General features: G+C 44.8%; 1 protein-coding gene across 3 annotated transcripts in view; it reads right to left on the bottom strand.

The window, feature by feature from the left end:
• CREBBP (CREB binding lysine acetyltransferase) overlaps nt 1-14,400 on the bottom strand; it is a 191,352-nt gene that overhangs the window by 11,088 nt on the left and 165,864 nt on the right. For all 3 annotated transcript variants that reach the window (XM_084640891.1, XM_084640892.1, XM_084640890.1), the window contains exons 24-28: nt 9,341-9,491; nt 8,325-8,471; nt 7,705-7,818; nt 6,956-7,121; nt 5,671-5,838 (exon numbers count right to left, since the gene is read on the bottom strand). In XM_084640891.1, the coding sequence (XP_084497017.1) occupies nt 5,671-5,838; nt 6,956-7,121; nt 7,705-7,818; nt 8,325-8,471; nt 9,341-9,491 (746 nt within the window). The remainder of the gene's footprint in view (nt 1-5,670; nt 5,839-6,955; nt 7,122-7,704; nt 7,819-8,324; nt 8,472-9,340; nt 9,492-14,400) is intronic.

A 14,400-nucleotide genomic window follows, 5' to 3' on the forward strand; every position in this document is an offset into this window, starting at 1 on the left:
AGGAGAGTTCCTAAAGCCCTTCGTCGTGTCAAAATAAAATGCTAAGGCTCTCCTAACGTCAAGCATATGTAGTATTGCCTCCCTGTTGTCACGGTGCGGTCTGAGGGGGAAAAAGGTGAGGAAGGGGATGAGTTGGTTTATGTGGAAGGATCAGGCCACTGTGGCAAGGAACTTTGGGTGCAGCCTCAGTGATTTTGACTTTAAAGAAGACAGTGAAGGGTGGGTGCACCATCAACACCACTATTTCCCCTATTCGTCACGCCGAGAATAGGGGAATAGTGGCTGAGGCCACTTGAAATGCTGTCTTTATGGACAGGTGCAGAAGACAGCAAGTGGCCGTAAGTTCAAAGGGTGGTCTAGTTAGGGCCTTTAGAACTAGTCTGAGGTCCCAAGTTGGAGTGGAGCGCCTGGTGTGTGGGAAGGGGTTTCCCATGCCCTTGAAGAATCTTCATGTTGTTTGGATTGGCAAATACCAAATATCCATCCACCTGCTGGTGGAAGGTTGTTATGGCCACAAGATGTACTTGGAGTTAGCTAAGGCCTGGGCTACACAGGAGGGGGTGGGGATGGTGTTTCAAGCTAAAATACGTTATTCGCGTAGCTGAAGTTGAAGTATCTTAGTTCGAGTTACCTGGCCGTCCTTACGGCAGCGAGTCTCCCCCGTCAACTCCACTGGCATCTCCTGCCGAGCTGGAGTACAGGCGTCAATTCGGGGATCGATTTATCACGTCTTGACGAGACAGAATAAATCAATCCCCGATAGATCGATCACTACCCACCGAGCCGGGCCAAGCCGGTGGGTAGTGAAGGCATACCCTAAGAGAGAGACCAGCCCTTTTGAGATCTAGTATATAGTCTAGGATCAAAAGGAGGAAGATGTCAGAGCATCTTGTTTGGAATTGTACCAAATTAGGAATTGTTGCTACTTTGGAGGTACGTGCAACGAGTCATCAATTTCCTACTGTGTAGGATCACGTCCTTCACCTCCTTGGAGAAGCAGCTCTCTCTGTTGGAACCACGAAGGAGCCAAGGTCGGAGCCAGAGGATCTGTAAGTTGGGATTACAGATCTGTTGTTTTGGGAGAGTAGGTGAGGAATGGACTGAAGAGGAATTGGAGGACACATTGCTAGCTGCATCAGGTATGGGTACTATACTTGTCTCAGCCAGGTGGGGAAAATTAGTATAACTTACTTTTTCCTGCCTTATCTTTAATAGGACCTTCGATATAAAAGGGAACGAAGAAAAGGCATAAAACAACTCTCTGCCCCATTGAAGAAGGAAAGCCTCTCCTAGGGACTGCTTCCCCAGTCTGGCTCTGGAGCAGTAGCAGGGACATTTCTTGTTCCGGTCTACTGCTGGGGTTCCCCATCAACTGAATATGTTGTGGACCACTGTTGAGTTAATTTCCCATTTGTATTTGCGTGAGAAATTTTGTCTGAGACTGTCTGCTGTCATAATTTGTACCCCTGGCAGATAAGTGGCTGATATGAGTACATTGTGGGGAATGTACCAGTTCCAGAGTTTTAGTGCTTCCGTGCAAAAGAGAGGGTGACCTGGCGCCTCCCTGACAATTTATGTAAAACATGCATGCTGTGTTGTCTGCCATGATTTTTGTGAGAGTATCCCTGATGAATGGGAGAAAGTGTGCATAGGAATTTCTGACGACTCTTACCTCCAAAAGGTTGATGTGGAGTACAGCTTCCATGAGGGACCATTTGCCCTGAACTCTGCAGATGTGCAGGTGGGTCCCCAGCCTATCAGAGAGGTGTCTGTTGTTAGAATCAGTATTGTTGGGGGTTGCGCGAATAGGATCCGTGCACAGACCTTGGATAGGGCTTTCCACCATTCCAGGGAATGTTTAACCCTGGAGAGTATCACTAGCAGCTTGTTTAGTCTGTCTTTGTTTGGAGTGCAAACAGATCTGAATCATGCCTGTAGACATCTCCCGTGTAGTCGGGCATGAGATGTCACAAATGTGCATGCTGCCATGTGCCTGAGGCAATTTCTGGTTGACATTTGTTGGCTGTCTCTGAGACTGGTCAGGGTGTCGAAACTGTGCTGTGGGGAGAATACTCTCGCTTGCACTGTGTTGAGTTTGGCCCCTATAAACGCCAAACAATGTACTGGAGTCAAGGTCAAGGAGTATGAATGCGGAGTGCAGAGGACTTGTCAGCCAAGAATCTGGAGCTCTCAAAAAGGTGGTCCTCAACCATCATCTGTACTCCTTTGGCAGCCCTGAGAGGTGCAAATATGAAACCCACCTCATTACCACCACCATTAAAACTGAGCAGGCCACTGTATCTGCAACATTCAGTGTGGTCTGTAGTGCTGTTCTCACTACCAGCTGGCCCTCAGGGATGATGGCTTGAAACTGTTCTCGTGCTTCTGGCAAGTGGTAAATAAAGGCACTGAGTTTTCCATAATTCATATGGTCGTACTTTGCCATTAAGGTTTGGCAGTTTGAAATCCTGAATTGCAGAGTTGCTGAGGAGCATGCTTTCCTTCCAAATAAGTCGAGCCTCTTCCAGTCTCTATCCTGTGGCATTGATTTAGTGTGGCATGCTTTCCTCGTGAATTAATGGCATTCACAATAGAGTTAGGTTGACGATGTGTAAAAAAAAAAAAAAAGACTGCCTCTTTTGGGGGTACGTAGTACTTCTTGTTGGCCCTTTTGTATGTTGGCGCAACAGAAATTGGTATCTGCCAGATAATCTTGGCAGGATCTAAAAGTGCCTTGTTACCTGAGAGAGCAATTCTTGAAGAGGAGGTGTGCAATATATCCGGGGGCATCACTGCCTCATCTGGTGAGGAAGAGGAGATATTTGTCATCTAGTTTCCTCTTCTAGTCTGGCCTCCTGGTCCTCGTAAGTGTCCTCCTAAGGTTCTGGGGCTCTGAATATGAGTACATTATGGGGGTGCACCAATTCCAGAGTTTTAATGCTTCTGTGCAAAAGAGGGTGACCTGGCGCCTCCCTATCAATTTATGTAAAACATGCATGCTATGTTTGTGACATTGCACTTCATATGCTTTATGAAAATACGCTTATGAATGTAAATATGATGTAACTGGAATATACTTCATGCAAAAGGTCTCTTGTAAGGTATCATTACAAAGCTTATATCAGTGGTTCCCAAACTTTAACAACCTTTGAACCCCTTTCACTAAAATGTTGAGTCTTGTGAACCCCCTCCTAAAACTGAGTATTTCCAGGGATTTTCTCCTTTACCTGAGTATAAATTATAAAAGCAGTGATCTTGGAAATATAAAATTTGTTTTTAATAATAAATAGTGTGTAATCATATCATTAATTATTTATCATTACAGTATTTTTATTACATTATGAAAACGGCAACACACTTCCAAGATCTCACTTTCATAGCTTGTATCACTTTGAATAAGCCTGTTATCAGACAAGGCTCCTATGTTTCATCAAGGAGTATCAGATGTGAAACAACATGAAGGTATTTAAGAAGCCAACTCAAAGTGTTCCTCCTACACAAGCATTCAGGTCTTGAGCAGTCCAGGCAAACAACGCGTGATACAACAAAGCTTAAACTTGTTCTTCATAATAATTTTAAAACTATACTAGCTGCCTATTTAATTTTAAAAACAGCAAAAAATATCCACCTCCCTTTCCATTTCTTATAAGGAGTCTTGAAGTTTAAATCTGCTCAGTCTGATAGATATGCTTGCTTTGATCTGCTTAGCTCTTGGAAGTCCAGGGGCTCCATGCTGCCCGGGGTCCGTAGGGACAGCTCTGTCCGCCATTAGGGGAATTTTTTCCTGAGAACCCCCTGTAACATTTTGTGAACCTCTAACCCCAGTTTGGGAACCACTGGCTTATAATCTACTGAGTGTGTTCATCCTATTTGTTTGCATGTATTATTTCTATGTCTGGAGTTAGGAGAATCAGATAAACTTGTATTACTGATGTAAACATATTAAGTGGAAGCCATTAAGGGTGCTTCAGAATCAACGAACTGTAAAGGGCTCTGTTTACTTACAAACCTTTCTGTGTATGTGTGGCCAGCCCAGGAAGAATGGAGGCTGGAGTCTCACGGGACATGTGACCATGTCACATGATGCTGGAATCTATCTTAAACCTGGTACTTTTCCATTTAGAAGGACGGGTAGGGACCCACAGAGACAAAAGATTCCCGCCTTGTGCCAAAGCTATAAAAGGGGTTGGAGCAGGACAAAGGGGCAACCAGTCATGAGAAAACCCCTGCTTACCACCTGAGATGTCTGCTGGAACTAACAAGGACTGTACCGGGGAAAGGATTGGGCCCAGACTAGGAAGGAGTCTGGTCTGTGAAAGAAGCTTACTGAAACATCTCTGAGGGTGAGATATTACCTGTAATCAGTTCTTTGCTTTATTGTGCTTGGTGACTTACTTTGTTCTGTTCTTTATTACTTGAAACCACTTAAATCCTACTTTTTATACTTAATAAAATCACTTTTGTTTATTAATGAACCCAGAGTAAGTGATTAATACCTGGGGGAGCAAACAGCTGTGCATCTCTCTCTATCAGTGTTATAGAGGGAGGACAATTTATGAGTTTACCCTGTATAAGCTTTTACAGAGTAAAAGATTTATTTGGGGTTTGGATCCCATTGGGAACTGGGCATCTAGGTACTGGAGAGGTAACCTGCTGAGCTGTTTTCGGTTAAAGTATGCAGCTTTGGGGGTGTGACGAGACCCTGAGTCTGTGCTGCAGCAGGCTAGCGTGTCTGTCTCAACAAGGCAGGGCTCGGGAGTCCCAAGCTGGCAGGGAAAACTGGCTCAGAGGTAATTTCAGCACATCACGTGACAGTCCCAAAGGGGTCTCTGTGACTGAACCTGTCACAATGTTGTCTGTCATGATTTTTGTGAGAGTAACCCTGATGAATGGGAGAAAGTGGTTGCACCCAAGGGTAGCCATACCAGGAGTGCTGGGGATCAGAAAGTGGCTGCGAGGGCCCAGTTGTTGTAATGATGGGCCATGGTGTGAGACCAGAAAGAGGTTGTCATCTTGGTCACTGACTCCTTGCTGGAATAGGGTGGGGCTGATAGGGAAGCTAGAGGTAAATGCCCCAGTGTCACTGATGATTCTGGGGACTGGAACACACTCGGTACTGGAGGAAACTACACCATCCAGAATCATGGGCTAAGTCAATGAAAAAAAACTTTAGTAATCTGCAGTACTAACATTTGCATTTCAGTCCCCTATCACTACAAATTGACATGCATAGGCTTGCTATAGAAAGAAGAATTCAGCCTTTAAATAGTGTCTTTCAAAATGCAGATATTTTAAGGTAGCTTGAATTTAGAAATTCAGCGAAGGGGCTGTAAAGCAAACCGGGCAGCCATTGTGCAATCCAAATTAGCTCACAGACATCCCTGGGTTTTAGAAAACATTTTAAAAGAAAGTAGGAATGTTGTCTGTGACCTGGAAGCTTTTACTACTCTATTTAAAAAGTGCCATAGAATTTTTCACTTTTATCTGGAAAGAAGCCAGAAATTTAGCTGATAGGAACTTTGGATTAAAAACTCAACTGAAAGACAAAAAGTATTTTTTTCTCCTAGTTCTGAATTGCAGTATCAATATCGGGTCTGAGCTCTAGCCGAGATTAGCAACTTGGACAACGTCTGATCTGGGGACAAATACTGTGTGCAAAGGTTCACTTACCTCTGTTGTTTCACTAGCTGCTGTACTTTCCTCCTTCTTCCTCTCCTCCTCTTCCTGTTCCAGCTCCTTAATGCTCTCCTCCAGCACATTTGGCCAGAAATCACCTTCAAAGTAAGGCAGCTCCTTGGCACTCGTCAGCCTATCCTCAGTTGCTTGTTTGAAGATGTCCTGTTAAATGTGTCACACAATAGTAAGATTGAATGAAGTACCAAAAAAAAAAAAAAAAAGCCTGAAGTCAATAGCAGAACCTGAGGCATACCTGCTGCACTCACATGGCTTACAGCTTTTTTAGTACACTTGAAAAGGAACTGGTTCTACATGGAGGAGTTTACAGTGTATTCTAAAACACTGTCACAAATACAACTGCACAGCTAATGATTATAAAGTTACTAGCAATGTGTATATATGTTTAGTTTCTTGAAAACGAAGTATTTGTATGATCAGAAAAGAACAGATTCTCTAGCAGCCTTCTCTTTCTCCTTTGTAACCCTCAGTGGAATATAATAGGGACCATTACTCAAAGTAGAGTTTTTTGAAAGAAAAAAAGTAACTGGTTATTAGGCTAAACGTTAGCCAAGTGTCCTATACCCCTAGGAAAGAACATCTCTCCTACAAATTTACAAGCTGCACAGCTTTTCCGTTACAAGATAAGCAATGAATGTGACAAGGGCACTACAGAGCTTTTCATTCACTACTCAGCTAAGTTAGCTAATTAAGAGTGAACTGCATAACTTTCCTTAGCATCATACTTCATAAACTCAGTGAGAAAACTCCTTTCAAATGAACTGTGCACCTTTAGCCTGCGATTTTCAATGGATCATAACTGGGTCAAATCAAAACCAATTTTTGCCACCATCCTCCAAAGCACTTTTCCTTGACAAAGGCTATTTCCATGCCAAAATTCAGCTTTCAGCTCCAGGCATTTCAGGACCACTGCTGTTCAAATAGGCCTGATTAAAATATGTATCTATATACTGTACAGCTATCTATCTAGATATTTATTTAATTTTTCACTCTCTAGCCAAACCTGGCTGAATTAGTTTTGCTCAAATGCTCACAAAAAAATTTCCATTAAGGCAGAGACCCAGACTAAAAGGCTGTAACCTCAGAGGTGAAAGTTGCAGAAAACTGTAAGCAAAGGAAGATAGTAGCTAAGAATGTAAATGTTTATAAAACATTAAGCAGAACAGTCACTGCCTCTTCCCTTACATTGAAGAAGTGTAGTAAGTAGCCTAGATATAATGAACACTGTAAAATCAATCCAGCCAGTAAAAGGTATACAAACCTTGTAGTCATGAATGATCCTCTCAGCAAATGCCTTGTCCAACATCTTCTTATACCATTCTTGCAAGCGTTTGGGTTTTGGTATTTTCTGATCAGGGGGATGGCAATGGAAAATATAGTCATCTCCTTCACTTGGGGGACAAGCCCAAATATGACCTGTCACATACCTGCAGGTTACATGCAAAAGCCAATAACATCTCAATTAACACTCAGCATTATAATTAAATTCCTTTGCCTTTTCTATACATAAACCCAACCACATTTACAAATGGACTCAGACTTCTTGCTTCCTTATAAAGATGTTGGAGAGTTTTATGGCAGTAATAGCTTGTGTCTATACAAGGGCCCATGGTCTAATCATGGAACTTAGGCTTTGAATGGGCTATTTAGTACCCAACTCTCTCACCAGTTTAGTGGGTGGAGGGAATGAGATTCTCTCAGTCTAAAAAGGTAAAGAGAAATTAAGGAAAAACATTCCTACTATGGGGAAAACACCACTATACGCTCACTGGTGCAGAAATCCAAACAATTATCTCCACTGTGGGAGAAGAGGTGTCTGTTTCATAAGATTCTTGAGAAGATGGTGGAAGGAAGGTAAGAAATTGTCTTAAACAAATCAAAAGCCCTCCCCACACCCAAAGTAAGAGAGAAGTCTACTCTTTAATTAAAGTTACATAGAGTAACCATACTGTTCACATGACATTGAATTACAGCATCATTTTGCAAAGAATTCAGACAACTTTTGCTTACCCAAGTTTCTTCACATACTCCAGATATCCAATAAGGATTTCATGATAAACGGCAGTTCGGAGGCAGCGGGGTCGGAAGAAATGAATACTATCTAGATACGATATGTACACACGCCTGTGAGGACGAGGGAGAAAACAAAAAAAGAAAATGATTCAAATACAAACCACATTAGCTTTCATAGACTGGTGTTCAGCTTTTACAACAGCCACTGACTTGGTTGCTTTGGGCAGGGACCTGGAAAATAAAGACTGCAGCTGATTTCAAAGAGGAGCACTACTTTTCACTGACCAAAGAGACACGTTAAAGTACATGATGTAAAGTTGCTGAAATAAAAGTGAAATATTGCCAGTGTTTCACCTTTTGGACAACAGACAAAGATATTGAGAGACCAGGGAAAATGCTAGCATGGAAGTAGATAGATTTGAATTTTATGTATTTCCTAACATTTTGACTGTCAATTTTTTTTTTTTTGGTGTGGAAAAGTCTTCACACTTAACTTTATAGTAAGACTGCGTGTGCCACGAATATTTCAGTATGTGGAAGTATGGGTAGCTAGCCTGTATTTAAAGTATTAAAAGGCTCCATGTGCACCAGTCACTGCTGGAGAAATGAAAAAGTACCTGGTATTTGGAGGTGGGCAGTCAGAGCCATACTCCTGTACATGCATGCCAAAGAAGCACACATCCACTCCATCTATCTCCTCGAAAGCAAACAGAGCTTTAGTTCGGTAAGGGAAGGACTCTGACATTTCACCAGAATCCACAAACCTGCAGGAAAGAAAGAAATCTATCAATGGACTCTAAAATTCTATCAAAAAGGAAACAGATCTTTACAACATTTTTTAATTCTTCAGAAATATTTAAGTACCAGTTGTGGCAGAGTACAGAATCATATTAAAATGGCATCATGGCAATGCAAGGCCAGTTTCCATAAAGCTTTGAGACAAAAGTTTTTCCATACAATTAACTTATGATTGAATATGTAAACACAAAGTACAAAATTGTCCAAAGAAACTGCCAGCCTCTAAGTAAACGGTACATTAGTTATAACGCATTGAAGTTACTAACTGAAATGCAGTCAACACTCTGCCGTCTTTGGAGTAAAACTGAAGTACTTTTATGGATAAAGCCTTTCAAAAACTATCCCATTTGTCATGAAATAGCCCATTTACTATAAAAGCATTTCCAGAAGCCAATGTATACAGAAAGGCAACATCATTAATGAAATGTTACTAGAGTAGAACTTTATTAATCTGCACTGTACTAAATTGCACATCCTACAATCTGCACAAAAATAGTGATTTTTTCCTCACCTCTTCTAGATTTAATAGTAATAAAAGACCTCAATGTTGCATAATCTAAGGTCGCATTATTTTTATAAAATACACTACAGAATATAGCGGTGTCATAAGTAAGTTAAAAGTTAAAATACAACTCCCAAAATAAATTAAAGTACATTTTATGGTGTATTGACTTCATTATGTTTGTTCACTTGCTTGCCAATTCCCAAACTCTGATAATTTACAAAGCATCTCCAAACCAGTGCAGACTAGTGAGGTTCTACTATACCTAGGTAGGCAAAAAGTTACACAAGAAATATACATCAAAATGCTACCATAATAAAAGAGAGGACTAACCTGGATTTCATTCCTGGTTTTACTTCGACTGTCTTATCTGAACTGGCTACGACTCTGACAAAGACTTCCCCAGCTTCAGGATGATTCTGTCGCCGCAAAAACTTGTTTACTCTATCTTCCAAATGATTTCCTAAACGGGTAGTTTGAAGCCCTAAGGGGGAAAAATATCAAAGACCAAGTAAGTAGTGATAAAAAGTTTGGGGAAACTGAAGCATAGTTTAGATTGAATCACAGTGTCAGAAATCTTTCTGACTCACTGCTCCTAGGATGCAGTCATAGTGCTTTCAGTTTTCTTTACTATTGCATGAGAATTAGAGTTACCTTCTACAGCCAAAATAAAAAGTCACCTTCCTAGCGAAAGTTAAATTTACACAACTCTTATAGCCCTGGTCTACACTAGGACTTTAGGTCGAATTTAGCAACGTTAAATCGATTTAAACCTGCACCCGTCCACACAGTGAAGCCCTTTATTTCGACTTAAAGGGCTCTTAAAATCGATTTCCTTACTCCACCCCTGACAAGTGGATTAGCGCTTAAATTGACGTTCCCGGCTCGAATTTGGGGTACTGTGGATACAATTCGATGGTATTGGCCTCCGGGAGCTATCCCAGAGTGCTCCATTCTGACCGCTCTGGACAGCACTCTCAACTCAGATGCACTGGCCAGGTAGACAGGAAAAGAACCGCAAACTTTTGAATCTCATTTCCTGTTTGGCCAGCGTGGCAAGCTGCAGGTGACCATGCAGAGCTCATCAGCACAGGTGACCATGGTGGAGTCCCAGAATCGCAAAAGAGCTCCAGCATGGACCGAACGGGAGGTACGGGATCTGATCGCTGTTTGGGGAGAGGAATCCGTGCTATCAGAACTCCGTTCCAGTTTTCGAAATGCCAAAACCTTTGTGAAAATCTCCCAGGGCATGAAGGAGAGAGGCCATAACAGGGACCCGAAGCAGTGCCGCGTGAAACTGAAGGAGCTGAGGCAAGCCTACCAGAAAACCAGAGAGGCGAACAGCTGCTCTGGGTCAGAGCCCCAAACATGCCGCTTCTATGATGAGCTGCATGCCATTTTAGGGGGTTCAGCCACCACTACCCCAGCCGTGTTGTTTGACTCCTTCAATGGAGATGGAGGCAATACGGAAGCAGGTTTTGGGGACGAAGAAGATGATGATGATGAGGAGGTTGTAGATAGCTCACAGCAAGCAAGCGGAGAAACCGGTTTTCCCAACAGCCAGGAACTGTTTCTCACCCTAGACCTGGAGCCAGTACCCCCCGAACCCACCCAAGGCTGCCTCCTGGACCCAGCAGGCGGAGAAGGGACCTCTGGTGAGTGTACCTTTTAAAATGCTATACATGGTTTAAAAGCAAGCATGTGAAAGGATTACTTTGCCCTGGCATTTGCGGTTCTCCTAGATGTAGTCCTAAAGCCTTTGCAAAAGGTTTCTGGGGAGGGCAGCCTTATTTCGTCCTTCATGGTAGGACACTTTACCACTCCAGGCCAGTAACACGTACTCGGGAATCACTGTAGAACAAAGCATTGCAGTGTATGTTTGCTGGCATTCAACCAAAATCCGTTCTTTATCTCTCTGTGTTATCCTCAGGAGAGTGAGATATAATTCATGGTCACCTGGTTGAAATAGAGTGCTTTTCTTCAGGGGACACTCAGAGGAGCCCATTCCTGCTGGGCTGTTTGCCTGTGGCTAAACAGAAATGTTCCCCGCTGTTAGCCACAGGGAGGGGGGAAGGTTGAGGGGGTAGTCACGCGGTGGGAGGAAGCAAAATGCGACCTTGTAACGAAAGCACATGTGCTATGTATGTAATGTTAACAGCAAGGTTTACCCTGAAAGAGTGTAGCGACTGTTTTATAAAATGTGTCTTTTTAAATACCGCTGTCTGTCCCTTTTTTTTTCCTCCACCAGCTGCATGTGTTTCAATGATCACAGGATCTTCTCCTTCCCAGAGGCTAGTGAAGCTTAGAAAGAAAAAAAAACGCACTCGCGATGAAATGTTCTCCGAGCTCATGCTGTCCTCCCACACTGACAGAGCACAGACGAATGTGTGGAGGCAAATAATGTCAGAGTGCAGGAAAGCACAAAATGACCGGGAGGAGAGGTGGCGGGCTGAAGAGAGTAAGTGGCGGGCTGAAGACAGGGCTGAAGCTCAAATGTGGCGGCAGCGTGATGAGAGGAGGCAGGATTCAATGCTGAGGCTGCTGCAGGACCAAACCAGTACGCTCCAGTGTATGGTTGAGCTGCAGCAAAGGCAGCTGGAGCACAGACTGCCACTGCTGCCCCTCTGTAACCAACCGCCCTCCTCCCCAAGTTCCATAGCCTCCACACCCAGACGCCCAAGAACGCTGTGGGGGGGCCTCCGGCCAACCAGCCACTCCACCACAGAGGATTGCCCAAAAAAAAGAAGACTGTCATTCAATAAATTTTAAAGTTGTAAACTTTTAAAGTGCTGTGCTTAAAGTGCTGTGTGGCATTTTCCTTCCCTCCTCCACCACCCCTCCTGGGATACCTTGGTAGTCATCTCCCTATTTGTGTGATGAATGAATAACGAATGCATGACTGTGAAGCAGCAATGACTTTATTGCCTCTGCAAGCGGTGATTAAAGGGAGGAGGGGAGGGTGGTTAGCTTACAGGGAAGTAGAGTGAACCAAGGGGCGGGGGGTTTCATCAAGGAGAAACAAACAGAACTTTCACACCGTAGCCTGGCCAGTCATGAAACTGGTTTTCAAAGCTTCTCTGATGCGTACCGCGCCCTCCTGTGCTCTTCTAACCGCCCTGGTGTCTGGCTGCGCGTAACCAGCAGCTAGGCGATTTGCCTCAGCCTCCCACTCCGCCATAAACGTCTCCCCCTTACTCTCACAGATATTGTGGAGCACACAGCAAGCAGTAATAACAGTGGGAATATTGGTTTCGCTGAGGTCTAAGCGAGTCAGTAAACTGCGCCAGCGCGCCTTTAAACGTCCAAATGCACATTCTACCACCATTCTGCACTTGCTCAGCCTGTAGTAGAACAGCTCCTGACTACTGTCCAGGCTGCCTGTGTACGGCTTCATGAACCATGGCATTAAGGGGTAGGCTGGGTCCCCAAGGATACATATAGGCATTTCAACATCCCCAACAGTTATTTTCTGGTCTGGGAATAAAGTCCCTTCCTGCAGCTTTTGAAACAGACCAGAGTTCCTGAAGATGCGAGCGTCATGTACCTTTCCCGGCCATCCCACGTTGATGTTGGTGAAACGTCTCTTGTGATCCACCAGAGCTTTCAGCACTATGGAAAAGTACCCCTTGCGGTTTATGTACTCGGCGGCTTGGTGCTCCGGTGCCAAGATAGGGATATGGGTTCCGTCTATAGCCCCACCACAGTTAGGGAATCCCATTGCAGCAAAGCCATCCACTATGACCTGCACATTTCCCAGGGTCACTACCCTTGATATCAGCAGATCTTTGATTGCGTGAGCTACTTGCATCACAGCAGCCCCCACAGTAGATTTGCCCACTCCAAATTGATTCCCAACTGACCGGTAGCTGTCTGGCGTTGCAAGCTTCCACAGGGCTATCGCCACTCGCTTCTCAACTGTGAGGGCTGCTCTCATCCTGGTATTCATGCGCTTCAGGGCAGGGGAAAGCAAGTCACAAAGTTCCATGAAAGTGCCCTTACGCATGCGAAAGTTTCGCAGCCACTGGGAATCGTCCCAGACCTGCAACACTATGCGGTCCCACCAGTCTGTGCTTGTTTCCCGAGCCCAGAATCGGCGTTCCACAGCATGAACCTGCCCCATTAGCACCATGATGCATGCATTGTCAGGGCCCATGCTTTCAGAGAAATCTGTGTCCATGTCCTGATCACTCACGGGACCGCGCTGACGTCGCCTCCTCGCCCGGTATCGCGTTGCCATGTTCTGGTGCTGCATATACTGCTGGATAATGCGTGTGGTGTTTAATGTGCTCCTAATTGCCAAAATGAGCTCAGCCGCCTCCATGCTTGCCTTGGTATGGCGTCCGCACAGAAAAAAGGCGCGGAACGATTGTCTGCCGTTGCTCTGACGGAGGGAGGGGCGACTGACGACACGGCTTACAGGGTTGGCTTCAGGGAGCTAAAATCAACAAAGGGTGTGCCTGTACATCAAGGAGTATTTCAGGCAGGACTGCACGGAGGGTTCCAATAAGAAATGGTGCACCTAAGTTATCGTTGTTATTGGAACAAGGAGGTTAGCCTGGCCTCTGATTGATACATGGCTAGATTTACCTCGCTGCACCTTCTCTGTGAGTGACTGCAGTGTGATCTAGACAGGGGAGGAGGCAAATGAGTACAAAACAAATCTGGTCTATTTCTTGTTCTGACCCACTCCATCTATCTTTTACATCTTTGGCTGGCAGCAGACGGTGCAGAAGGACTGCATGCCATCCACATCTCATGGCTGCTTGGCAGAAGATGGTACAGTACGACTGCTAGCCATCTTCATCTCTTGCCTGCCTGGCAGAAGATGGTACAGTACGACTGCTAGCAGTCCGTATCGCCTGCCCGCTCACCATAAGACGGTTCAATAGGACTGCAGGACTAAAGAGAATGACCTGGTCAAGTCACTCCAAATTTAGTCCCTGCGCCCATGTCTGCCCAGGCGCTCCCAGCCGACGTGGCCAGGAGCACCTCGGACACGACGAGGACGACTACCAGTCGTATTGCACCGTCTGCTACCAGAAGGCAATGGGTTGCTGCTACTGTGTAGCAATGCCATACCGCGTCTGCCAGCACCCAGGAGACATAGGGTGACGGTTACCTGAGCGGGCTCCATGCTTGCCGTGGTATGGCGTCTGCACAGGTAACTCAGGAAAAAAGGCGCGAAATGATTGTCTGCCCTTGCTTTCACGGGGGGAGGGAGGGAACGGGGGCCTGACGATATGTACCCAGAACCACCCGCGACAATGTTTTAGCCCCATCAGGCATTGGGATATCAACCCAGAATTCCAATGGGCAGCGGAGACTGCGGGAACTGTGGGATAGCTACCCACAGTGCAACGCTCCGGAAGTCGACGCTTGCCTCGGTACTGTGG

The sequence above is a fragment of the Lepidochelys olivacea genome (genome assembly GCF_965140295.1).
Source record: "Lepidochelys olivacea isolate rLepOli2 genome assembly, chromosome: 10".
NCBI lineage: Eukaryota > Metazoa > Chordata > Testudines > Cheloniidae > Lepidochelys > Lepidochelys olivacea.